Source organism: Capsaspora owczarzaki (assembly GCF_000151315.2).
Source record: "Capsaspora owczarzaki ATCC 30864 unplaced genomic scaffold supercont2.1, whole genome shotgun sequence".
Lineage (NCBI taxonomy): Eukaryota > Filasterea > Ministeriida > Capsasporidae > Capsaspora > Capsaspora owczarzaki.
This window is the reverse complement of record NW_011887292.1, coordinates 1983903-2010153: the sequence shown is the minus strand read 5'-3', so window position 1 is coordinate 2010153 and position 26251 is coordinate 1983903. Positions and strand designations below refer to the sequence as shown.

At 53.8% G+C, this 26251-nt stretch overlaps 6 protein-coding genes across 6 annotated transcripts; 3 read left to right on the top strand and 3 right to left on the bottom strand.

Moving 5' to 3' along the window:
* The first annotated feature begins 37 nt into the window (after positions 1-37).
* On the top strand, positions 38-4161 carry CAOG_00609 (hypothetical protein). The gene is made up of 14 exons (XM_004365423.2): positions 38-211; positions 588-615; positions 720-828; positions 973-1159; positions 1446-1531; positions 1611-1707; positions 1791-1876; positions 1963-2068; positions 2198-2573; positions 2693-2784; positions 2901-3232; positions 3326-3466; positions 3581-3679; positions 3772-4161. The coding sequence occupies exons 1-14, from the start codon at positions 61-63 to the stop codon at positions 4042-4044; spliced, it is 2163 nt and encodes a 720-aa protein (XP_004365480.1). The 5' UTR covers positions 38-60; the 3' UTR covers positions 4045-4161.
* On the bottom strand, positions 4159-7915 carry CAOG_00608 (hypothetical protein; the record flags this gene model as incomplete). The annotated part of the gene is made up of 14 exons (XM_004365422.1): positions 4159-4260; positions 4331-4511; positions 4629-4931; positions 5022-5241; positions 5323-5412; positions 5487-5777; positions 5859-5885; positions 5982-6072; positions 6160-6177; positions 6282-6376; positions 6582-6718; positions 6790-6834; positions 6960-7074; positions 7687-7915. 14 exons carry the CDS (start codon positions 7913-7915, stop codon positions 4159-4161), a joined length of 1944 nt encoding a protein of 647 aa, XP_004365479.1.
* A 77-nt stretch (positions 7916-7992) lies between these two features.
* On the bottom strand, positions 7993-9640 carry CAOG_00607 (phenylalanyl-tRNA synthetase). Its single transcript, XM_004365421.2, has 2 exons — positions 8383-9640; positions 7993-8232 (listed from the first exon to the last, which is right to left on the bottom strand). Exons 1-2 carry the CDS (start codon positions 9610-9612, stop codon positions 8074-8076), a joined length of 1389 nt encoding a protein of 462 aa, XP_004365478.1. The 5' UTR covers positions 9613-9640; the 3' UTR covers positions 7993-8073.
* Positions 9641-9819: 179 nt separating this feature from the next.
* On the top strand, positions 9820-13582 carry CAOG_00606 (hypothetical protein). The gene is made up of 9 exons (XM_004365420.2): positions 9820-9999; positions 10264-10356; positions 10527-10625; positions 10753-11021; positions 11134-11303; positions 11437-11921; positions 12107-12697; positions 12795-13046; positions 13144-13582. Exons 1-9 carry the CDS (start codon positions 9835-9837, stop codon positions 13447-13449), a joined length of 2430 nt encoding a protein of 809 aa, XP_004365477.1. The 5' UTR covers positions 9820-9834; the 3' UTR covers positions 13450-13582.
* A 190-nt stretch (positions 13583-13772) lies between these two features.
* Positions 13773-19517, top strand: CAOG_00605 (hypothetical protein). The gene is made up of 6 exons (XM_004365419.2): positions 13773-14008; positions 14591-14782; positions 14887-15021; positions 15127-15675; positions 15979-19266; positions 19361-19517. Exons 1-6 carry the CDS (start codon positions 13835-13837, stop codon positions 19472-19474), a joined length of 4452 nt encoding a protein of 1483 aa, XP_004365476.2. The 5' UTR covers positions 13773-13834; the 3' UTR covers positions 19475-19517.
* A 1-nt stretch (position 19518) lies between these two features.
* On the bottom strand, positions 19519-26194 carry CAOG_00604 (tyrosine-protein kinase SRK3). The gene is made up of 4 exons (XM_004365418.2): positions 26118-26194; positions 25094-25260; positions 20052-25009; positions 19519-19968 (listed from the first exon to the last, which is right to left on the bottom strand). Exons 2-4 carry the CDS (start codon positions 25257-25259, stop codon positions 19612-19614), a joined length of 5481 nt encoding a protein of 1826 aa, XP_004365475.2. The 5' UTR covers position 25260; positions 26118-26194; the 3' UTR covers positions 19519-19611.
* Positions 26195-26251: the final 57 nt, after the last annotated feature.

Here is a 26251-nt window from a genome sequence, read left to right as displayed (position 1 = left end):
TCCAGTCTTTTTTTTTTTTTTTTTCTGTTTCTCTCTCTCTCTCTCTCTCTCTCGTCAAGGATGGTGTATCAGCAGGCGCCGGATCAGTCCGCGTACATTGTCTTTGTGCAGGCGCTGCTTGTCGTTGGCCTCGTTCCTGCCACGATCGTCCTCCTGAACCAGATCTACGCCGCTCTCCGCCCGTCTGCGAGCACTGAGCTGGACAAGAAGTGTACGTTTGTGGATGCATTGTTCCACCGCCATCGCTGCTGCTGCTGCTGCTGCTGCTGCTGCTGTTCATCGTTGTTGCGGCTTCAAGTGTTCGATGATGCCGACGAGGGGGGCTCTGACGCAAGCGCATCCAAGCCGTCGCGACCTTGCGTTTCTTTCGTCCATGCGTTTTGTTGCAAAGGCTCTGGTTTTTTTTTTTTTTTTTTTTTTGTATTATTATTGCTGTCTCATGACAAGTCGTGCATCGCTGACTCGACTGACGGACTCGATGCACTCGACTGACGTTCTGTTTGGCTTGCTTTGTGACGCTTTGCTTTGTGGCGATGCGGATCGATGTGTGTCGGTGCCCCTGCTCCTCGCCTTCTCCAACTCCGCAGCCTCCAAAAAGTCCATCAACATCAAGCTGTAAGTCACGCACGCGAGCCATCGGCTGTACCGATTCGTCCATTACAACTCTGTACACTCACGCTTTGGGTTTTTGGCGGTGGTCGGGCGCCGGGACGGGACAGACTTTCGATTGTCATTGGCGGTTGGGTTGCGTTCTGGGTGCTGTTCTACTGGGCCTCCGTGACCGTCGAGCCTCTCTGGGACCCCTATGAAATTCTCGGCATCAGCCATGTATGTATGATTTTGCAGCTCCATCTCAGAGTGGCTGGCTGCCGCTCTCTCAAGCTGGCCCTCCATCGCTGATGCCGCGCTTGAGCCTTTGCTGCAATGTGCGGCTCCCTTGTCGACTCGCTCACTTGCGTGCTTGATGCGTAGGGTGCCTCTGAGAAAGAGATCAAGGCCAAGTACCGCGATCTGTCGCGCAAGTACCACCCCGATCGCAATCCCGGCAACGACGTCGCCAGCGAGCTGTTTATCAAAATCGCCAAGGCGCATGACGCACTCACCGACCCCGAAACACGTCGCAACTGGGAACTGTACAACAACCCCGACGGACCGAGAGGTAAAGGGCGATGCTTGACATTGATTGGGTGCTTTGAGTGGAGAGACAAAGGTGGACGTGTCAGCGCCACGCGACCTTTTTTTTTGTTTGTTTGTTTGTTTGGTTTGTTTGGTTTGTTTGGTTTGTTTGGTTTGGTTTGTTTTGTTTTGTTTTTTCGTTGTCCTGTTTTCCTGGGGGTGGGGAGTCCTTGAACTCTGCTGGGCGCTTTTCAATTTTCACGATACCATTGCCGCTGATGTCTTCTCACTTCTAACCACTTTTGGTCTTATGATTGCATGAAACACAGCCATCAGCGCCGGTTTTGCACTCCCTCGTCTTGAAAAGTGGCAGCTTTCTATCATTGTGCTCATTGTTGCGTTTGGTTTGTACAAGGTGCGTGTACACTGTCGGGTGCGGAAACTGGCGACACATTGACTTACTCATTTGGATGCGTGTCAACTTTGACCAACAGGCCGTGAGCTATCTTCGCCGCAACCGCGCGTTTGACGGATCTGTCAAGGCGTATGCCGCGTTTTACAAGCAAATTCCGATTGATGCGAGCATGGAAGGTGAGACACGGCGCTTTTGTGCGCCTTCTTTTTTTTCCGTCGTCGGGCCAGTGTGAGCTCACAACTGTCGTTTTCTGCAACAGACGTCCTGGAGCAGTATGGCAATGCGCCAGAGTTTAATGAAGGATTGAGCAGCAACCGTGCCGACATTGATTCTTTGCGTCAACAGGTATGTCTCTGAGCTGCTTCCATCTGCTCGTGTTCCATGCGTTTGCCAGCTCATTCCGTCTTGTCTGGTTTCTTCTTGACTCGCAGTTGCAAGCGGAGCATCGTGTATTCCTGAAAGCGACTGCTACTCCCGCGTTGGTTTTGCTCTGGTCGCACCTCCGACGTGTGCAGCTGTCCGATGGCATGGCGAAAGGTGAGTTTTTGGTGTTTGTTTTGTTTTGTGGGTTGTTTTGGTTTGTTTGTTTGCTTCTGTCAGTTCTTGATCGAGAGCCTGTGCGCTGATCCGTTACGCTTTGCTCTCCTGTGTTGGTACTATCGTTAGACCGCACCATTGTCTTGGGTCGTGTGCACAAGCTGCATCGCGCAATGCTGGGCATCGCGGCAAACGCCACCATTGTTGATTGGGCTCAGTGCGAGGACGACGCTGAACGCGGTGACTTGTCGCTTGTCCTTACCAACTTGATGGTTCGCCAATGCGTCGTGCAGGCGAGTTGGCCGCGTGGTGGCCTTCCCTTGGCCGCGCCTGCCGAGTCGACTGCTGTCGTCAGTGCCTCCGACGATTTTGTCGAAGGCGCTGTTGCCGAGCTTCTTCAAACACCTGGCCTCGTTACAGCGGATGCCCTCCCGCTTGTTCGTCGCAAATCCCCCGTCTACTCGCTGGCAACCTTGGGAGCAGCTTTGGAGCACGAAAGCTCACAGTGAGTGCCTTTATTGTTTTGGTTGCTGTTCGAGACCTTGTTTTTTGTTTTTGTTTGTTTGTGATTGTTGTATCGTTGCTTTCTCACTGCGTTCTGCTATCCTGGGTCGCGACTTTCAGTTCGCTTCTTCCGCTTTTGACCGCTGAAAAGCGTCTGGCTGTGTCTGCGTTCTTTGCTGCTTTGCGCTACCCGTACTTTGAGTTGCGTGTCGGTATGTTTTTTGCTTTTTTTGTTGTGTGTTTTTGGTTTGGTTTCGGTGCTTGCATGATTTTTGGTCACCAACTTGCGTGTTCACTATTTGGGCATCTGGCTTTCTTCTTGTGACAGTCCCGGTCATGCACTACTTTGTGCTCGAGATTGATTTCAGTGTTGTGAGCGCCGCAGAGTACATTCGCCGTACCACAGGCAAGCTCAAGATTGAGGCGGCCGACCCTTCAAAGAAGGACAAGAAGCAGTACAAGCAGTCACGCATCCGCTCCAAGGTTGTCACTGCTGCAGTTGGTCAGGAGTCAGACTCTGGCTCGGATGACGAGGACTTGCCCAAGGACAAGGCCGATGCTGAGAAGCCGAAAGAAAAGGAGGCGAAGGATGCCGAGAAGACCGAAAAGGCCGAGACCGAACCGGTCGATGAGGCCATTTCTGCCCCTTTCATGCCTGCTGTCAGTTTTTGAGAACATGTGGTGCGGGCATTTCGGTCACAGTAAGGTTGCCCTTTCTCATCTGATCTGCGTCTGTCATCCCCCAAAACACAGCCAATCGAAGAGCCGTGCTGGTACTTGATGATTGCCCCGCCGCGCCGTCACGGCAACACTGTGACCCAAACCGACGCCCTGCAATGGTACAAGTTGGGATGTGTTGTTTCGATCTTGAAGAGCGAGAAGCGAACCGTGAAGGTATGCTCCAACATTTGTGCTTGAGGGAGGGGGAACGCAGCTTTTCTGCTTTTCTGCGTTTCTGCTTGAGTTTGAACACTATTGCTCAACTAACGCCTCTAATTGGCAATCTAGATTGCCTTCCCGTTCGCCGACAACCCTGGCGAGTACGCCTTGACTGTTCGAGTTGAATCCGAAAACTACTACCACGTTTCGCATGAAGCCACTGCCAAGGTTTGTTGACTATTTTCCTGCTTTTTGAATGTCATTGGCATTTCTCGCATCCCCACTGACGTTGCTCTTGCTGGCAAACTTGCAACTTTCAGTTCCATCAAGTCGGTTTCCGCCCAAAGGCTCGTGAGCAGCAACAAGCTCAGGTAGCGGGCGGCAAGCAACAAGTGTCGCGAAAGCAGCGTCTGCAACAACGGCTTCAGCAGCAGCAAACGAGCCGGGGCCGTGGGGCTCCCGCGGACAACAGCGGTAGTGAAGACGATGAACCCGGGCCGTCCAGCAGCTCTTCGGGTTCTTCTGGCTCGCAAGCTCGTCGACGTGTCCGTTATGTTGCGCACAAGCCGCCATCGGCTCTCAAGTCATCGTAAATCTACCCTCGGATTTCCGTGTTGATGGCCAGTGGAGTGTATTTTGCATCAGAGCGAGCGCGCTGTTTTTTGAGTTTCTTTGACATGTCAACGAACAAACTTCATCCTTAAAGCCTATGGCACTTGAGCATCGTCGTCGTGGTACCATTCGCTGGAGCAGTGAGCCTGACAGAACTCAACCACATGCCGATAGAGCTGCTTTGCGTGCGCCGAGTGCTGTCGAGACGATGTGAGTTTGCAGAACTTGATCTGGCGCGTATGTTCGACGGTAGAGTCCTTGTCTTACATCAAATTTCACATCCGGTTGAAACGCGTCTGGGTCGTGTACGAGTGGGCGCTGTTGAAGCACCGAGTACCCAGTCCGCACGGTCTGGACTTCCTCGAACAGCATGATGGCAATCAACGCGTCAGCCACAGAGACGCAATGTCGCAACGACAATCTGCAGTGCGCTGTGGCAAGCTTGGTTCTGTTGTGTGTATGCGCGATTTAACAAGGGTTAGCGGAGACTACTCTCATACAGTAATTTCAAAGCTTAGAGGAGACCTAGACGCATTCAGCAATGTGGTGGCCGAACGGCACTCACAAGGTTGAAAACGCACGCGACGGAATCTCTGTTGCGTGAACACCGCGCGATTGGACCCGGCGACAGGCAGCAAAGAACTCCTGTAGCAGCTGTTGTGCTTCGTTGTCAAATGGCAGACGGGTGGGTGTGACTGTACGAATTGTATGCAACAAGCTCCGAACAGAATCCGCATGAGCAAGCTCGCGCTCGTCGTTCTGGGCTTGGACTGTGTCGAGCACGTGTGCACAGATGGCGCGATCTACTTCCAGCGATGCGCTTGCTGCTGTAGCAGGACGATGGATCAGATCGACTGCTTGCATAATCCTGAATGAGGTTCATGTGTCGAATGAGTTTATGTTTCACGTTGTTGGCAACGATATTGTTTTTTTGTTGTTTTTTTTTTGTTTCGCGTACTTCTGAGCGGACCAAGCCTTCGATCGAGTAGTTCCGACTGGGACAAGTGCTTCCATAGCAGCATGACGATCGTGAAGAGGTCCTTCACGAGTGACTGTCCGCGAGTCGGTGGTGGCCCAGACAGTGCTGTGGATTGTGGTGGTTACCTCGACTTGGAGAGCAGTGCCGTGTCTGAGTTGCTGGGCAGCAGGTGCCTGTGCTGAAACGGTAATCTCTGGCACTGTCATTGCTGGTGTTCAATCGTGTAAGTCGTGGTGAATCTCCAAGAGTGTTTTCGCAACCATGTCCCCAGCATCCCAACCTTGGTACAGCGTGTCAAGTTCAGCAGGACGCAGATGCGACACGTTCTGAATCAAGCAGACGCCATCAGCTGCGAGCGACAAGGATCCATCTGCAAATCAACACCACGCAATGAATTCAAATGTGACAACGTTTCAAGTCGCAGAGGCAAGATGCGTTGCGAACCTGCGATGGTCGGATTCGGCGCTTGGGCGTCCCATGTTGCAGTTGGGACCAAGCCCATTGAAGTCTGATGAGTCAGACCCCTGCCATCGTCGAAATAGGTAGCAGCTTGAGCAATGAGCCGCGCCACAACCGGATCATCTTCTGGCAGCAGCACGAGCAGGTGCAGGGCAGATGACGTATGGTTTGCACGGCCCTGTGCGCTGGTGGAGTGCAGCATTGTCTCGCGTGATAGCAAGCTGAGCAAACACAACAGGCGCAGTCGTGTGTACGTGCCGCGCGGGACTGCGTGCGCTGCAAAATTCAAAAACCAACAAGTCGTCAGCATGCGTGCTTTTGAGGTGGTGCGCGCTCGTGATATGCTTGCGCGCTTACCCATGAACATGCGTGATATGGCGCTTGCTACGGAGAACGGGGATGTGTCTGCCGCTGTAGTTCATTCGGCGACTAAGGTTGGATGGGAGCACTAACGCACTCGTTTTGCCAGAACGCACTTACCTCGCTGGATTATCTCACGGAGGGTGTTGTCAGTGATTGTGGACATGATATTTCCGTATGCTGGCGTGAGAACAGGTGGACTGAAGGCCGTCTGTGCACAAAAATGTAACAGTTTGAGCTCGGTCAGTTTTGTCTCTGCGCTGCTGGGCTCAGCTACGCCGCGTGATCGCCGCTTTACTGTTGGAATTTGAAAGATCTAAGTGTTGACAACCAAATGAGAGAGTGTGGCAGTCAGGCGACGGGTGGATTCGTGTGAGCTGCGAGTCCTGTATTTTTCCACGAAATGAATCTTTTTCTGACCTTCAAATGCCTTTTTGGAAGGCGACCTCGCGCTTGATTTTTCGAACTGAAATGCGCACTCGGCAAAAACACTCCGTAGATTTCCAAATATACACCTATTTTCAACACATAGGCAACGGCAGCGGACCGATTCAATCTAGCTGCTCGACCATACAGCGTTGCAAGCTGGCCCTCACTCACCCAGTGGAAAATTATCTGTCAAAAGAGCTCCTACAGTCACCGACGCAAGTGAGGTACAATCACAATAATATTTTCAGTATTCTAGAAGCAGCGCAGCGAGCGGAAAAACACACAACATACCCTGGACGATGACCGAAAGTTGACTGAATGGACGCTCTCGACCGACCGCTGCAAGCGTGAGAATGCTCAAAGGCTGGGTCTTTCGACCTCGCACGCATTCCTCAAGCATGAACGACTCGGAATCACACACTACACATCTGTTGGCATTCGGATGTATCGTCCCTTGAGCACAGAGACGGCACAAAAACAAACAGGGTTGAACGCTCACTTGTGCCGCGCAATAACATCCTGCGGACGTTCTGCATAGTCGCAACTGGCATAGAAATAAGAAGGCTTCTTTCCGGTACGCTCGCAATATCGACAGACTATTTTCATGTGCGACCTGTGTGTAATGATGAGTACTCAAGCGGGTTTCGGTTGGTTCCCAATCCGGCTTACATGGCCTGAGTTGCACCAGTGAGCGCAACCACCTGGCCTCGGACCCGAAAGGGACATCCAAGTGCGTCGTCAGGCACGGTGGCAATGGGCGAGTCGCAGCTGTCCATGTGCCAATCTGGCCTAGGCAACATGAGCTCTGGCAGCTTTGGGAATAACTCAAACTGCACGCAAACAAACAGTGCTCTTCCTTCCACGATGACTTTGAGGGCAGCGTTTTGATCAGCGGACGAGGCACAGCTACACTGCTCTGCTAACAGCGAGAGGGCGGTCTGAAACAGACGAGCATCCAACAGCATTCGTGAGCGAAACCGAAAATCCCGCCAAAATTTCAAACCACCCGCATTTTTTGATCCGCGCCGTGTTCCTCGTCCGACCACAGGACGGGGTTACAAGCACCACAGCGCAAAGAGATCATGCCAAACCACACGCTTGGAGTGAACTAAACAAGCCAGGACCGTGGTGGGCGTTTCGAGCGAAGGTCTCTCGAATTGGCGTTGATCTGCAAAACCGACCTCTCGAAACAGCTCATCGAATGCTCTCTTGGCCGACAGGCACATCGATCCCAATCGCGCTGTACAATGAAACGCACATGCACACGTATTCAGAGTCAAGCACCAGAGTCACCAGCGTTGAACATTGCTGACCGGCCAGACAACATTGTCAAGTCGCCTCTTCCCGCCAAATTCGCAACAAAGCCCCAAACATGCGACAAAACGCTGATCCGTACGACGAAAGTCAAGCAGCTCGTGCACATCGCACTCTGGTCGATACTCAATGACGAGATCCTCCAGTCGCGAAGACGCGCCTGCTTGGTGGGTGAGAGCAGTGGCGGCGTACCGACCCGACTGCGTCTCAACGTCTAGCTCGATGTACTCAATCAGGCGAGGTACTTCGTTTCTGTGGAGCAAGTACTGACGCATCGCGGTCCGCTGATCATGCGATAGCTGGTCGTTCATGATGGCAGATGAGGAGGGCAAGAAAAGCGAGCTGGCAGTGTTTCACAATGTCAACGACGAAACAGACGACTGCCACATCCAAATCCAGACTGCTTTGAAGATGCATCATGTTACTCAGACACACAGCTTTGAAAAATACAGTACACGACCACACATCTCTATCGCAACTCGACTTTCAAATCTGCTGCGAGCCGGTTGCGTATCTCGTTGTGCAACAGATTCACTTCTTCGTGTGACAAATCACGTTCGTACGACCGGTAGGTCACACGGAAACATTTGCTTGTACGGCCGGTCTTGGGGTGCACAAATGAGTCGATCTGCGGAGCCCAGACGAGCAAGAGCAGCCAAAACCCCGCCCCCCAAAAAAATCAGTGTCGCAGCATTCGAGTTCCAATGACATTCACAGCCAACCACCAAAAAAAGGACCCCCACAATTACAGACAGCATCACAATGTTCTGTCACATACCATCTGCACGTTCTCAACAAGGTCACTCGCAATCGAGCGCACCAGCTCGAAAAAGTCATTGTCTTCAAACCCACTGGAAGGCAGCCAGAATGTCGTGTCCTTAGACCGCGAGAGGAAGCGGGAAAATTCCTGGAACTTGACTGCGTTGGCACCGGGATTCAGTGCCGCAGCTTCGCTGAACTGCGAAACAAAGCGAGAGTCAGTGCTCCAGAACAGACGAATGTCGGGAATGCCGAACAGGACCATCGCAAGCCGCTCCAGACCCAGACCGAACGCCCAGCCAAGCTTGTTTTCAACACCAGCATTGCTCAGAATCTGCTGTTGCACAACGCCACAGCCAAGCACTTCAAGCCATTTGCCGTGGAAGAGCACCTCCATCTCCCACGACGGATGCGTAAAGGGAAAGTACGCATCGACCCAGCGAACTTGAATCTCAGACCCGAAAAGGTGCCGCGCAAGCCCATCCAACGTGGCCTTGAGGTCTCGCTCAACGACAGCGGCAGCGAGGGCAGTGTGCGACTTTTGCTTGGCTGCCGTTTCGCCGTAGGTCGGACTGCCTGCTTGCTCAAAGATGGGCGAGCCAGCGATCTCTGGATTGTATTTGGCAAGAGTGTCATGCGAAAACAGTCGAATGCCCTCCATCTGGTGGAAGGCGGGGTAGTGCGAGGCATCAATCTCGTCGCGGCGGAAGACATCGCCGGCAATCAAGACCGCATCGTGACCCTCGCGGAGCGTCTGGACCTGATGAGCCGACGTATGGCATCGCAGCACTTGGTTTTGATTGACATAGTACGTGTCCCTGGGCTGGCGCGAGACGTGGTCGGCCGGCACGAGGAGACTGTCAAAGTTCTGCTGGACTGTCACGACTGGGCTGAGCGAGTCCACGATGGCGAACGCGCGTGGAGCAAGCAGTGGATCTGTGCCAGGGCGCGTCTCGTTGAGGTACTGCTCGATGCGCAGCTTGATGATGCGCAGGGGATGGTTTGGCACGGTGAGCAGTCCGCGCCCGAGCTTGGCCTGGATGGACGGCGACACGTTTGTCCATCGGTCGCGCGGATACGCCGTTCCAAGCAACGTAATGTGGTCTGGCGATGGCGATGGCGATGGGTTTGCAGGATGACTGGGCTTGGTGGCAGTCGTCGTTGTTGTCGACGCCCATCGCCTCGAGCACGCCGATCTCAAGCAAGCACGGCCAAGACGACGAGCGAGACCGCCGAGCGCAGCGACCATCGATTCACCGAAACAAACAAAAACGAAAAAACGCAGACTGCAGCCTCCCCAATTCGGGTGTCAAGTTCGACAATCACTACCACGATCAAGTTAACAATTACAAGTATTGCTTGGATGCGTTTGATTTTTGCTATGGAGCAAGCTGATGGATGAACTGAATGGGCAAAGCAAAGCAATCTCATTCATTCATTCATTTTTTTTTTTTTTTTTGGTTTTTCTCATATGACTTCGTCGTCGTCGTCGTCGTCGTCAGCGGCGGCGTCGAGTGGCGTCACTGCTGCGTCGTTCCAGCAGCACTACTTGTACCTCTCGCCCGAGTACCCTCTGCGATTCACTCCGCCAGTCGAGCGGCAAGCGAGCGTGTTCTTTGACGAGAGCAATCGACAGGTAACGCAATGAAGCCCCAATAAGAAAAAAAAGAAAAAAAAAGAAATAGAAAAAGCCAAGCCGAGTTGATGTGGGAGTCACTGTCCAGTGTGCTGCAAGAGCGGAAAGCACACAGGCTGAATCCCCAACTCATCCAGGCATCTATGTGCTGCGCGTGCTGGACGGCCGGGGGGGGGGAAGGTCGCCATCGAGCTTTGACTCGTTCACCTTTCCATCTCCAACACTGATCATCTTTGTTGGCTTTGTTGTCCTCCCTTCTTGCAGGTCTTTGCTGTCCGGGACAAGGACAACACTACGGAAGTCACAGTGTTTGCTGTCAACAAGTCCAACCCGATGCGGTACAACATCCACGGCAAGGTGCGTGTCGATAGAATTGGTCTTGCGCTTCGTACTGTCGTTGCCACAGACACACCCACTCATAGCCCTTCTAGGACTGTGCGAGTGTGTGTGTGGATGTGTGTGTGTGTGTGGATGTGCCGGGCGAAGTGCACTCCAGTCTCACATTGACCTTGGTTGATTGTTCGCAGGGTAATATCGTGTCAGTCAAGTTCTCGCTCGACCAGAAGATTCTCACGGTTCAGAAAACTGCCCGCGACATTGATTTTATCAACATTAACGATCGCACAGTACGTTCGTTCCTTTTCTCGCGGGTTGTCTCGCGGGTTGTCTCGTTGTTTTTATTTACTTTTGTCGAGGTGGTGCATTCATTCGCCGTTCTCACACCTCCACCTCCTCCATCGTATTATCGTTTAGGAGTTTACCTACTCGTGCAAAAGCAAAAGCGCCACCCAAATCATCGGATTTCACTGGACTTACATGAACGAGCTGGTTCTTGTCACGACGCAAGGCATCGAGTTATTCAAGCTCGATCCCGGGAAACAATCTCTCAAGCTGATCAAGGCGGTCAGTGTTGCGGTCAACTGGTACAACTACTCGCACGAGCACCGTATCTTGCTGGTTTCGACCTCGCTGCAAGCCAACGTCATGTATGGGTTTCACTTCAAGTCCGGAGCCATGACTCGGTGCGTACACTCCTTTTGACCTCTATCGAGCTGGCACATGCTGTTTGGACTGGACCAAATGACTCACCCAAGCTGTTTGTTTTTGTGCGTCCCGCCGCCGCCTCGTCTCCAGCTTGCCACGATTCGACGTCGAATTGCCCGCTTCTTACAATAAAGTTCAGCCTCGCCTTCACGAGTCCGACCTTACCATTGCTATGGTATACGGTCGCTTGTACTGCCTGCACGTTCGCAGCACCGGATTGTCTCCAGATCAACATCATAGCAGCGGCTCTGCGGAGATTGGTAAGGCGTTTCCTCCCCTCCCCCTCCCTTGAAGTTATGATTGTGCTCGGCACTTTTTTGAAGACGTATCTTTGAAGACGTATGTTGTGACTTACCCCGACACTCTGTCCGTTCTCGTCCTTTCGATTCCCAGTCCTCTATCAACTCACGCGAGAGGCCGTCACGAAAAAGGCCATTCTCGACTTGCAGGTGGACGGCAAGTTTGCCATCAACGTGGTCGATAATGTGATTGTGGTGCATCGGCAAGAATCACGCACGTCCATGCTGTTTGACATTCGACTGCCTCCGCGCGATGTTTATTCCTCCAATGGCCTGCTACGACCTGTTTCGCCCTCTCCCTACCGAACCGCATCTCCAGTCGCTTCGCCAGTGTCGTCCACTCATCCGTCGTTGCTCGGCAATGCCGCCATGGTGGCGAGTGAAGTGCCCATCTTCGATCATGTCCTCGCTCCGCTGTCCATCGCTCCTTTCCGTCTCCGGAATGAAATCAAGGGCGATCCGTCTGCCGACAGCGCAACTACTGCTGCCAACCCAATCGACTGCGAACTTTATGCGGTCAGCTGGGTGGTATTCCAGCCAAATCTTGTGATTGATGCCAAGCTGGGTGTTCTGTGGCAGGTGAGTTTTTTTTTTCGTTGTTTCCAGGAGAACAACCCAAAGATGGTTGCTTTCACCGTTTTTTTTTCTTTTGGCTTCGGAAGGGTGAAAAAGTTGTTTCAGTCTTGCTTTTTTTTCCCCCCCCCCGTTGTCTCCAATCTCACCTTTGCTTTTCTGGCTTCTGTTTGTCGCCTCATCCTCATCAGCTTTCAATCAAGTTGGATGCAATCGTCAATATGATTTCAGACAAGAATCGACTCGTAGACTTTTTGCTGCGGCGCACAAATTCAAAGCAGGTGCTGCTTCAAGTTTGCAGGACTCTGCTGGAGGAAGCCTCCCCTTCTTGGCTGTCCACCATTTCCATTGTGTTTGATCAGCTCAACGCCGTGTACAAATCCAGCTCCATCGGCACAGACGGCCTACCCCTGCCAGAACAGCAGCCCGCCATGTTTATGTCTGCCGCTGCGCGATGGCTTTCGACCTCCACATCCATGTCGGCCGCAGCCGCCTCAATCGCCGCCTCATCGGCAACTGCCTCCACAACACTCGCGTCTTCGTCACCACGCTCGGCGTCGATCGGTTCTGGGACGATCGTCGTCGCCAGCGAGCAGCCAATGTCGCAGACAAACCTGCTGGCTGGACTGGATGCAGATGCCGCCTTTTCGGACGCTGCACTCTCCGGCGGCACCGTTGTTGATGCTCGAACCAGCTTGCAACGCTCTCTTGGAAAGGGCTGCGTCGTGATTGACCAAGCGGACATGTTTTCGGCCGTCTTCCACCCGCTCGAGGAATCCAAGGTAGAGGTCCCTTGCTGTTGCTGCTCAACTGCTTTGCTCGATTGAATTATTTACTGATCGAATGCATCTGTGAATTGCAATTGCGTTGTTGATTCAGGACTTCAAGTACCGTTCTTTCGTTGCTGTCCTGGTCGAGTACATCCGATCGCTTAGCGTGTTCAAGATCCCGGTTCAGCATTACCTTTACGAGCTGGTCATCAACTTGCTGGTGCGCAACAACCGCTACTACCAGCTTCATCAGTTCCTGCAGTATCATGTCGTCAATGACTCAAAGCATGTGGCGTGTCTGCTCTTGTCGCTCGAGAATACGTATCCACCAGCCTATCAGCTTGCATTGGATATGCTCAAGGTGAGTTGTCAGTTTTTTTTTTTTTTTTTTTTTTTTGGTGTGTGTGTGTGCATGTGTGCTCTCACTGGATACACCATGCTCATATTGCACATCCCAGCGCTTGCCAAACTCGGATGCCGAGATTGTGGACGTGTTCTTGTCCAAGGGCGCTGTTCTGGGTGCCTTGAGGTACATTCGCAGCCAAAATCTCGAGTCGACCGCCGACGCTCGGCAGTTCCTCGAGGTGGCCGTCAGCACCAAGGATGACATGCTCTTCTACACGGTCTTCAAGTTCTTTGAGCAACGTAACATCAAGTATCGCAAGTCGCCCGAGTTTACAAAAGACGATCGCTGCGAAGCGTACGTTCAACGTTTCCAGGAGCACTTCCGCTCGGGACCACACCTTACGCAGTTCCAGTCTTGATTCCCAAGCCATGTGTGAAGGACGGATGCTCGTTCGGGGGGTTTCACTGGCTTTGTTGTTGCTGTTGTTGACGGGGTCTATCGAGAGTGTTGAACTGTGGTTCATTTTCCTATTGTGTGAATTTCAAGTGGTTTTTTTCTTCTTTTGGCTGGGATTTGTTCTGCATTTTATTTTTCGTGTGTGCGATTCGGAGCGTTCGTTTGCTCTGCACGATGTCACTGCGATCGTCGTTGTTTGGCGTTGAGACTTGCTTCGGATGGCAATTGTTTCCTTTTTGCTTGTTTTTTTTTTTTTTTTTTTTTGTATTCTTTTTTCTTTCTTATTTTTTTTTTTGGTTTCCAAGTTTGCTTTTTCAGTTCGTTCAGTCCAAAGTCACGAGCAACAAATGGAGGTCGACGAGCTTGAGCGTCGTCGTGCCGAGCGCAACGAAAAGCGGCGGCAGCTCGAAGAGCAGCTTGCTCAAGAGGAAGCCGAGCGTGTCGCAGCCAAGGCCAAGCGCCAGGCCGAGCGCGAGGCTCGAATGGCAAGGCTTGCCGAGGAAGAAGCTCAACAGGAAAAGGTTGGAAAAATTTTTTTATTTTTTTTATTTTTTTATTTTTTTTACAAATCGAATTTTTGATTGTTTTTTTTTTTTGCTTGAGCTTTTTCTGGTTTGAGCTTGTCCGAGATGAGTGTGTGTCTGTGGGGGAGTGCGTGGCAAGAAGAGGTCTACACATGCATTCACCGATGGATTCTCAGAGTTCCCATCCTAGTTGTTGCACTTTGCAGCGCTCGTAGTCGGCGATTTGGCTTTTTTTTTTTTTTTTTTTTTTTTTTTTTTTTTTTTTTTTTGCGCTCGCTCTTTGGCGTCTTTTCTCATTCCGCTACGCCATGACACTCTTGTCACATCTGTGAGTGAAATGCTATTGGAAAGAGAGAGAGAGAGAGAGAGAGAGATAGACAAATAGACAAACTCTCGCGGGTGGAGGGATGATGCGTGTTTCAGAGTGGCGTCTGCACAGTCAAACAGAGAGCAAGGAATTCGGTTTTTGCTTCTTTTTATTATTCGAGCATTTCAGCGTTTGAGCATCCAGATGCATCCCACATTGATAACACTCGTATGAATATGAATTGGTCTTACCTTGTCTAATGCTTGGTGCAGGAGCGAAAGGCGCGGATGGAGGAGCGCAAAGCCAAGCGCGAGCAGTCGTCCGACAATCTGCTGGCTGCTGCTCCAACCTCGTCATCTGCACCTGCGGTTTCGGCCGTGCCAGAGCGTGCCGTGTCAGCTGCTGTATCTGCACCCGATTCTCCAGCCATCTCGGATACCGAGGAGCGCCGCAAGGCCCGCGAAGTGAGTTTGCACACTCGTTTTTGAATCTTGACTTGATCTGCGCATTCATTCACGTTTTTGGTACTGTTGGTTTACCGTCGTGCGATCCACCACTTCTGCTGTAGGAACGTCTCAAGAAGGCAGAGGAAGACCAAGCCCGCGAAGAGGCTGAGCGTCAAGAACGCCGGCGCGAGCGGCAGCGTGCGAATGACGAGCGCCGAATCAAGGAGGAGGAAGATCTCCGAGCCCTTGAGCAGCAGGCAAGTCTTTGCTGCACAGTCATGTTGAGGTTGATACTGCTGACAAACGAGTCTGGCGTAAAACTGCCGAATCGCTCACTTGCCTTCTCTTCGTCTTGTCGACAGCGCACGTTGCGTCGCGAAGCTTCCTCCCAAGCCATTGACTCGTCGGCAACGGTCGTTTCACCGTCTTCAACGCCAGCGCGACGAGCTTCCACCGACACCGAGGCCACTGGTGGCCTCCACCGCAAGACGTCGCTCAAGAAATCTGGCTCGGAGCACGGTCTGGGTCCCAAACGCAAGGTCTCCTTCTCGTCGGAGGACTTGACTGTCATTGTTGGCGCCTCCGAAAACAGCCCACCAGCTCCAGTCGACGAGGCAAGCGCCGCTGCAGAGCTCGATGAGCAACAACTTGCAGTGGCTCGTGAGCGCATTCTCCAAGAAGAGAGCAAGGCCGGCCTGGAACTCAGGCGCAAGGCCGACGCCGAGCAACTCGCTGAGGCCGAGAAGAAGGCTGCCGAGAAGGCCGAGCGCGAACGCCAAGAAAAGGAAGAAGAAGCAGAACGCGAGCGTCAGCGGGAGACTCGCCGCAAGGAACGCGAGGCTCGTGAAGCTGCTGCTAAGCAACAGGAGGAGGAAGCCGAGCAGAAGCGCAAGGACGAGCGTGCTCGCAAGGCCAAACAAGCCGAAGAGGCAGCAGCTGCCGAAGCTGAAGCCGAGCAAAAGCGCAAGGACGAGCGTGCTCGCAAGGCCCGTGAGGCCGAGGAAGCAGCAGCCGCCGAAGCTGAAGCCGTGCAAAAGCGCAAGGACGAGCGTGCGCGCAAGGCCCGCGAAGCTGAAGAGGCGGCCGCCGCCGAAGCTGAAGCCGAGCAAAAGCGCAAGGACGAGCGTGCGCGCAAGGCCCGCGAAGCTGAAGAGGCGGCCGCAGCTGCAGAAGCTGAAGCCGAGCAGAAGCGCAAGGACGAGCGTGCTCGCAAGGCCCGTGAGGCCGAGGAAGCAGCAGCTGCCGAAGCTGAAGCCGTGCAAAAACGCAAGGATGAGCGTGCTCGCAAGGCCAAACAAGCAGAAGAAGCCGCGGCTGCTGCAGTTGCCGAAAAGGAAGCCCAAGCTCAGGCAGATCGCGCTCTCAAGGCCAAGGAGGCATCGACTGCGCAGGACGACACCCCTGCCAAGCGTCCGTCTGCAACAAAAGTCAAGATCGCGGAAGCTGACATTGACGATGAAGAAATGTGGCGACTTGCGGAACAGGAACTGATGGCTGGTGGCGCAGCGACTGCTGCTGCGATTGAGGATCTCACCAGCACCACCACCACCACCACCACGACCTCGCGTGCCCCGCCGTCTCAGCCGACCAGCGCTCCCGCTGCGATCGCGTCGAAAAAGAAAGTCACCCTCTCATCAGAAGACGAGGAGACAACCAAAGCGCCTCGTCCGAGCCTTACCGTCACTGAAGACGCCTCCGAGACAAAGGCGACTTTGAGCAACGATGGCGCGTCGCTTGATTTCGGCGATCTGGCTCTTGCTTCTGATAGCAAAAAGCTCACTCACTTGACGCTGGGCCGTGCCGCAATTCGACCAAACCGCTCCAATCGCCATTCCATCAACCCCGTTCGCACGCTCCAAGCAAGAACCGATGTGCAGGACTTGTTTGACGTTGCTGGCCATAACACCGAACCAGCCTCGAAGACCGAAGCCGAGGACGACGACAACGTGCCCCGTGCGCTCAAAAAGACGACGACATCTTCTGCTAGCCCTGCGGCTGCTCTGGCTGCTGCTATGACCGGCGGCGCTAGTGCGGAGGGTGGCATTCGCGGTCGCGCAGGCCTCCGCCCTTCTACGATTGCCCTTGGATCGACACAGTCGATGGAGCTGCAGATCAAACTGCGCGAACAAGAGGAGGCCAACGCCTCTTCAACATCGACCCCGCCAAAGACCTTCAAGCCCCCAGTTGGCGCTAAAGGTGCTGCTGGCTTGCTGGCCCAAGTTGGTCTGCCTGGTAGCGGTGGCTTCCCTACATTGAAGAAGACGGGACTGAATGTCAACCAGAGCGTTGGATCCCCAGCTCCCAGCAGCCCGTCGTCCGGCCCAAGCTCACCATTTGGCGCGTTTGAGCGTCCACGGTCTGGCAGCGCGTCTGGCTCTGTGGGCCTCGTTGGTCTCAAGCGTGACAAGGCACTCTACGTGCTCAAGGGCAAGCGTCGCTTCCGCATGATTCGTGTCGAGCCCAACATCCACCAGCTCACGCATGCCGAGGTGGCCATTCTCGATGGCGGTGCCGGTGAAGTATTCTTGTGGAATGGGCGCGACGCTTCCAAACTCGTGCGCGCAAAGGGATTCGAGGCTGCCGTGCGTGTCAAGGACAAGGATTGCGGCGGGAAGGTCAACATTGTGACGTTGGACGATCAGGATGACTCTGACACGCGCACGCGCGGGAGCAGCGACTTTTGGGCTGCCCTTGGCGTTCCCAGCGACATGATCGTGGATCAGAAGGCAAAGATGCTCGCCGCACCCATCGTTGCTGGTGCCGATGACGACTCTGCATACGACGCCATCTTGGACAAGCAGATTGTCCTTTACCGCGTGAATACCGACGACAACGCCACGTCGTGCGAACTCGAGGTCGTGAATGAGAATGGCGCTCCTTTGGGCGTGGAGATGCTCGACAGTGAGAGCTGCTTCATTCTGGATTCCGGCAGTGAGCTGTATCTCTGGAAGGGTCGCAAGGGATCCGAGGCTGTCCGTGACATTGGGCTCAAGCACGCCGAGCAGGTCTTGCTGCCGCAACCCGCGCCTGGTGGGTCCAAGCGACCCGCGTGGACCAAGGCACTGCTGGTCAAGGAGAACACAGAGCACACGTCATTCAAGGACAAGTTCCACAACTGGGCGGAAGGCATGTCCATTGCCCCGCGCCAGCAGACCAACATCAAGCGCAAGGACAAGACGGCATACATTACCGGCGCTGATGTCCGCAAGGTCTCCAAGGTTGACATTCCCGCTCTCATGGAGCAAGAGCCACGCATCCCGAATTGGGATTGGCTCATCAACAAGGACAATGGCACTGGTGAGGTGAAAATCTGGCACGTGACTGACAAGACGCGCGACGAGCTGCCCGAGTCTGAACATGGCCATTTCTTCTCCAACGAATCGTACGTCGTCTTGTACAAGATTGCCGAAAAGGTCGACCTGTACATTCTGTATCTCTGGCAAGGCCGCGACTGCTCGCCCCTCGACAAGGGCGCCTCCGCCATGTATGCGATTGAAGTTGACCGGCAATACGGTGCTCCGCAAGTGATGATTCCTCAGGGCAAGGAGCACGACCATTTTGTCAGCGTTTTCAACGCGCGGCCAAACCGAATGGTTGTCCACCATGGCCCCCGGTCTGTCAACCACATTCTTTTGCCGAGCGGCTCTCGCGAAAAGCAGCCCGGCGTGCATGTGCGCTCTTACAGGGCCCTGTATCAGGTGCGAGGCCTGAACCGCGCGCTGGCGCGTTCCGTTCAGTTTGCCTCTCCAAGCACCGCCTTTTTGGCCTCAAACTCGTGCTTTGTCTTTGTTCACGGAGAGTCATCCTCAGTCTTTGTCTGGCGCGGCAAGGGCTCGGCAAAGTTTGAGCAGTCGTTGGCAGAGACCGTTGCCGAGTCCATGGTGGCAGGTGCCAAGGGACACGCCAAGCTCGCCGTCGTTAAGGTCGACGAAGGAAGCGAGCCCGCAGAGTTTGAGCTCAAGTCGTACGCCAACGCGTCCCATCTCAAGCGTTGCCCCGAGTCAAACCACCATCTTCGAGCTTGGTTGCTCTCTCGCAATCACGCTTCAGGCGTCATTGCGCTCGAGCTCGACAAGCTCACCCAAGAGGATCTCTTGGCCGACGCCGTCATCCTTGTTGATGGACTGCATGAGCTGTACGCTTGGTGCGGCGCCGGTGTCCACATTGACGATGTGCTTCTGGGTGTCAACGCGCTGCGCGACTACCGCGATTTCACTCTTTCGCCAAAGGACCCGAGAGCGACAGACCGGCGCAAATCGTCCGAGGCTTACGTTGTCTTTGGCGGACATGAGCCTGCAGCCTTCAAAGCTCTGTTCTATGGATGGGACGACAGCGTCTCTGCCAAGCTCAACAAGGACGTTACGCCTCGCCACTCGCTGAGCGCTGAAGTGGCGTCGCTCGAGACCATGTTGCAGCTCTTCACCAAGAAAATCTACCCGATTGCCCAGCTGAAGGTTCCCGCCGAAAAGCTCCCTCCTGGTGTCGATCCTCGTTGCTTGGAGGTGGGTTGAAATACATGGTTTCGATGGCGATTGGGTTGTGCTGTGTTCTTGGACTCACACTCTGATGCGACGCCTGTGTTTGGCTTGTGAGCAGGAGTACATTTCCGATGCCGATTTTGAGGACTTGTATCAGATGAAGCGCGAGGCCTTTTTGTCAAACCCCGAGTGGAAGAAGGTTGAGCTTCGCAAGAAGAGTGGGCTATTCTAATGCCATTTTTGTTCCAATCGAATATACAAATTTGAATCTCGAACAGAAGTGACAAATTTTTATTTTGAGCATGTGCACGAGTGGGGGGGGGGTCGTCGGGGGCAATAAGCTCGTCGGTGACAAGGAGCGAGAAAACGTTACGAACTCGTGGGTTGAACGGAGCTCGTTCGAGCCAAGATGGCACCCAAGTCGCGAACGGAATCAGATTCGTCCAGTGACATTCGTGCAAACGCAACATGAAGCTGGGCGACATCAACACGGTCGGTCACCTCCCACGTCCAGCAGCTCGAGACTAATTCCCAAAGCTCATCGCTACAAAGCGGGGGACGAGACAAGCGTTGGCCGCTTTCCAAAAAGAGAACAAGTCCTTTCGCATCAACGCCTTCGTACGGAAGAATACAGGCAGACAAGACCTCCCACATGAGCACGCCAAACGCCCAGACGTCCGACGCAGGCGATGACTTGCGATAAAGCAAAAACTCGGGCGCCATCCACTGTGGCACAGCAGACAAGAAGAACACTTAGGTCGCGGCCATCTCAAACACCAGCAACTCTGTGACTAGCAAATGCGACTTACACGAACGGGTAGGGCTCTACGTGTCTGCATGTGGTAATAATTCTGCTCTTCCAGCTCGCGCGACAAACCAAAATCGGAGATCTTGACGACCAAACCGGCTCCCACAAGACAGTTGCGTGCTGCGATATCGCGATGCACAAAGCGCAGTCCAGCAAGGTATGACAAGCCGCTGGCCACTTGCGAAAAGATGTGCAGGTACTCTCCAACAGTGGGTGTCAATCCGCCAGCGTTGCACGATTCGATGCACTTGTGCAAGTCACCATACGGAAGCAACTCGAGCACGAGCATCCAGGGCTCCTGCTCGACAAAAACTTCGACAACGGAAACAATGTTGGGATGGTTGAAGCGGCGCATGACTTGGGCTTCACCAGCAAAGTCACTCTTGCTCTTGTCGCTGGCATCCGCTTTCAGAGTCTTGACAGCAACGGCGACCGTCGTCGCATTGGAGGAGCGGGACTGACGAGTTTGCTTTGCGAGCCATCGGGAGGGCACATGCGCCAGCCAGACTTCGCCAAAGTTGCCAGAACCCAGAAGAGACTTGAGCTGGAGCTCGTCGCGCGAAAATGCTTGCTCTCGCTGGAAGCAATCTATTGTTGACGTGTACACCGAGTCATACACGTCTTCTTCTTGCTGTCCACGCGTCGAACTAAATGCTGCACGCATCGCGTCAAACGCAGGCGGAGCGGTTGGCGACGGAGAATCCTGCCCTTCAGCATGTTTCTCGGATGGCGAAGCCGCGCGTCGCGTGGAAATGAAGACTTCGTAGGGGGAGTCAGTTTCAGGATCCGAAGGAGTAAAAATGGGGTTGCGCGTCATGGACTGGTGATTGCCGGTTGGAGCGTTCTGAGGCTTGAATGAAGCGATCAGCTCGCCATTTTGTACGACACGAGTTCGCTTGCGCCGAATTCGACTAACCAACACAACGATGACGGCGACAAGCACCACGATGCCTCCCGCTGCTGCGCCTGCAGCAGCTGCAGCTACTGGAGCGGAGCTTGATTCGTTCGTATCATGCTCGTCGTCTTGAATGACAATTGCCATCGCTTGAGAGGCACCAAAGCGCGCTCCTCCTTGCAGATTTTTCAGGCAGATGAACATGACTCGACTGCCATCCAGCAAGCTGTTGTCGTGCAACGGTATCGCGAGCTCAGCCTCGTTTTGACCGTCTCCAAACGTCACCACAAACGGCGCCGCGTCCACATGTTGCGTCAGGTTTGCTGGGGCTGAGGACAGACCCAAACCCGACAGGGACGCGCACGCGGGATCAGACGTGAGGTCGGTTGTCACGACAAAGCTCACCGTGACGGAACCCACTTGTGAAATCTCACGCCACAGAGGGAGCCGAATAAAGCCAGAGTCCTCGGAGATGGTCGTCACAAGTGGATTTTGACCCGATGAAGGAGCAAACTCAACCACGCCGTTGACGTCGTCATTCCTCAGAATGGTCACAGTCGCCACTGACATCCACGACAAGGTCGCACCAGTCACATTGACGAGCGTCACAGTAAAGGTCTCGTCGAGTTCAGGAGCACTGTCCTTTGAAACCTCAATGTCAAACGAGACAGATGTCTCCCCAACCGCGAGCGTGTACGTGTTGTTTTGATTTGACGCGTCAAAGTCGTCGCCGGATGCGGAAAGAGGCACTGCGTTGGTCTGGAAGCTGATTTCTGTGGCACTTCCGCCGACACGTTGCACTGTCAGAGTGACCTTGCCAGTATCTTCGACGACAGAAACCGTCGGTTGAACAAAAGATAAAACGCCGTTTACACCATCCTGGGCTTCAATAGCGCACGGGATGGTAGAGTCCAACGACGTCGCGCCAACAAGAACAGTTGCTTCCTGACCAGCGCTGGCTCCGTTCGCCGTCAAAACAAGCTTGAACAGCTCGGTCGGCTCCTGTGTGCTGTCTGCGCTGATCGTCCATGATGCCAACGCAGTACGTTGTCCAGGTTCAAATGTGACAGTGCGAGCGGAGCTGTCAGCAAAATCAGCCGAGCTGGTTGTTTCATGCGCGATGGAGACAACTCCGGACACTCGGTGAAACGTGCCACCGACACGCGAAACAGCGACAGTCACAACATCGCTCTCGCGAACAAGCAGACGGCTCTCGCCCGTCGCACTCAGCGTGAGATTGACACGCTCGAACGCCAAAGATCCGAATGGATTGTCGTTCATGCCGATGCAAACGTCTGTAAAGTTGCTGACTGGGTCAATGGTCACGCCGTAGCTTGCCGAATCCAGCTGCACCCAAAAGTACTCGTCCAACTCTGGGATTGAGTCGGCAAGCAGCACCACTTGAATCTGTGCACGGTCCACACCAGCAGCAATAATCACGGTTTGACTTGACGAGGCCGTGCAATCTCCGGGCGCTGATGCTCGATTGTCGGCGGACAGCGTCGTGTTCTTGAACCTTCCGCTGTGCATCGACCAGGTAAATGAAACGGCACCATACAGACCACCAGAGCGGATGACTTCAATCGCCACCGTGTTGTTCGGTTGAGGAACTCCACCAACAAGGGGCGACTCTTCAAAGCAACTGGACACCCGCGTGATTGAGAGAACACCACGCGCATTGTCGTTCTCGGGTATGGTGACCAACGCCAGCGCCAATGTCGCATCGACACGGCCAGGTCCGGACACATACTCCAAGAGCAGACCAAACATTTCATCCAGCTCAGGGACACCATCAGCAAGCACTGCAATAGAGACATGGGCCTCGACATCGTTTTCGCTGAAAGTGACAAGCTGGGAAACAGCGGCATAGTCGCTTGGGGATGCGATTCCCACACCATTGGCTTGACTTGAGCTCAAAGTCAAACTTCGCACGCGGACGACCGTAGTTCCCAGAGTGCCCTTGAGTCGCTTTAACTGCACAAAGCCCGTAGAGCTCTCCGCCACCGACACGTGAGTCAAGCTGAATCCAAACACACCATAAGGGTCGTCGTGTGCGTTCACGGTCACGCGAGAAGTCGAATAGTACCCGATGGCCGCGGCAGATCCACTGCCAATCACCATGGCACTAACGATGGTATACGTGTGCACGACATCAAGAGTAGGCACGGACGAGAATGGCAGCTGAATGATCTTCGTTGCTGCGGCTTGGTTTGCGGGAATCACGATCGAAATGTTTTGGGGCACTGGGAAATCGCACCACACAGTGACATTGATGGCATTCACGAGTGATGCATACGAGTACCTCTCAATCGTGAGAGGGTAGGTGCCAGCGGTAATGTCCACCCGAAACGCGCGCGACGCCGCGGCAAAGCGTACCACTGCATTTGGATTGTCATTGGCGTCCACGGCAATTGTCGACTTGTTAAACGCGCTTACTGAATCCTGCAGTTGAACAAAGATGCTCCGAAGAGGCTCGGGGTTGTCATTGCCAATCACCACAATCGTAATGGATTTGAATGTGTCGCCGAGATTGAAGACCAGCGGAGATGGGGTCTCCACAGTGTAATCAACGCCTAGGATGAGATCCAACGAAGACACGTTAAAGGGGACAAGAGTACCGTCAAAGTCAGGAACCATTTCAACGCGCAACTGGATGGGCGAGGTGGCGCTCGATGCGCCGTCAGAAAGGAGTACAAACCGCGAGCTTTCCGCAAAAGCCGCTGAATTTCCAAACACGCACTGGACGCCGTTGCCCGCATAACCGATTTGGCAGGTGCAAGTAAAGTTGCCGGGAAAGTTGGCGCAGTCAGCAAACTCACTGCAAGGCAAAGTGGCGCACTCGTCGACGTCCGTGCAAACAGTGCCGTTGCCCACGAATCCGGCAAAACACGCGCACTCAAAGCTGCCAATGGTGTTGGTGCAGGTGGCATTCCCGTCGCAATTGTCCAAGCCTTCTTGGCATTCGTCAATCTCCGAGCATGATTTGCCGTCGCCCTGCAACCGGAAACCATCATAGCAGGAACAATGGTACGATCCTGGAACGTTGTTGCAATTTTGGCCACAGTTGCCATTGTTTGTCGAGCACTCGTCAAGGTCTGTGCATCCGCTCGGACCGCGGCCAGCGTTGTTGATACTGTATCCCGAGTTGCAAGAGCAAGTATAGTCGCCAATGGTGTTGTTGCAGATTTGATTGCACTGGTTGCCGCCGCCCGGAGCGCATTCGTCTCTGTCCGCGCAGGTCAAAGTTGAACTCCAGCTCCAAGGCCCGCTTGAAAGACACGTCGTCGTAGCAGAGCCACCAGAAAAGCCAGACTTGCATGCATAGGTGCACATGCATCCAGTAAAGTTGCAGTTACAAGAAGTGACATTCATGACGGCAATCGAGTTCAAAGGAGGCATCGGGAACGCGCCGCACACGTTTGACCTGTCACAATTCGGGCCAGTCCAGCCGTCACAGCAGCTTTTGACGCCACCTGTGCCGCACGTGTAGCACACAGTGGAAAGGTTTGTACTCGCGCAGTGCACACATTGGAAGCCGGCTTGTCCCGGCGTGCCAACTGGCCAGTAGTTTGGGGCGACGCAGGTGCCGCAGTCTTTGCCCGTGTAACCGACAGAGCAAGTGCACACGCCTGATGAGGGATTGCAAGCGGTGCACGCCGGAGGATCGCTGACTTTGCAGTACTCGCCGCAACGAGCACCATACCAGTATTGGTCGCACATGGCGCGATGATAGACGTAGACTGCAGGAATGTTGAACTCGCCACCAGTGGTGCCTCCGAGATCGACACCTTGCCAAGGAATGGTGGTCAAGCTGCCTTGCTCTTCATTGCCGTTCAGGGTGATGGGATTGAACGTCTTCCATCCCATGATATCGTCGGGATTGGGCCAAGGATCGTCGTCGTCGCATTTAACATACCATTGCACCGTCCCTGCCCAGTCGCTCACAGCGCCGTAGTTGATGTCAATGTTCCAACGAGGATTGCTGTTTTCTGATAGCACACCGGCATTCCAGTTTGCGTTGCCATTTGGCGCAAATTTCACCCAACCAGTGCAGAAGGGGTCGCCTTTATGTTCGCAAACAGAATCAATGAGCGTCACAGGACGAACATGGAAACGCATTTCACAACAAACCAAGGACCGGCACGTACAGGTTCCATCACCGCAGCCAGAATCTTGGGTGAAATACAACGCGCGTGCAAAGCATGTTGCACGGTATTGGACGGCGTGCGCAGATCCGACCAAAAAGCAGACGAGCACGAACATGCTCCAGAATTGTGTGCCAACCCTTGCCATTGAGGCATTCCAACGTCGCATGCTGTAAATCGAGCACCAAAGCGTCAGTGATCACGAATCGATGCAATGCATCGCAGCAACAGGACTTGTCATCGCCCCTTCGCTCGTTTTTGTTTTCCATCGAACAAGCCCCCTGTCCCTGAAGCGTCTGGTTGATAGTGAATTCTGAGCTGGTTGCTGGTGCACGACATGGACGTGTTAAGATTGCTTGGGAACGAAGAAGAAGGAAAATATCAATAAAATACCAGATCAAAGGGAAAAAAAAAAAAAAAAAAACAAAAAAAAAACGAAAAAAGGAAATAAGAGAAACAAAAAGCGCTCGGTCGCTCAGCTTCAGGTCACCAGCAGCCGCCCATCCAGCTCAACACGAGAGGCATGGCTATGGGACATAATATACGCAAGACCCTTTGGGAGGATAGGGGAACGCTGGCACGCGTTGAATGCGACGGACTCAGGTGCTAACAGCCGAGCATATCACCGACGCCCGATTTGACACCCCCACCGTGACCGCGCAAGCCACCATGTCGACAACGGCGAAGCACATCAATGTGAAAGCCGGTTGTGGTCCATGTCGTTGCTGGCGCGACACGCTGCGGTAGCGTGGGTCCAGGGCGGGTTTGGTGGTCTTGGTTTCTCGTTCATAAACAGCAAGCCCAGCAAGCAGCTCTCTCACCCCATCTGCCGCCCCTCCTCGCCTCCAGCTTCAACGCCAAATGAACCCCGCTGCATGTGCATTGCACGCACGCACTTGTGTTGCGAGCAGAGCCGCTCGTGCTGAACGTTCGCCATGCGCGTGCATGTGTGAATCCCGCCCCATTTCCCTCACCCTCACCCTCACCCCTCGTTCCGTTTCCCAACCCACCAAACTCACCGACTCACCTTAAACAAGCGATTTGAGAAGGGAATACGAAACGAAAAGAGTTGAAAAAAAAAAAACAACTAAAAATCAAAAATAAAAAAACAGGAACTGACCTCTAAAACAGAACACAGGTTTGCTGCTGTTCTGAACAACT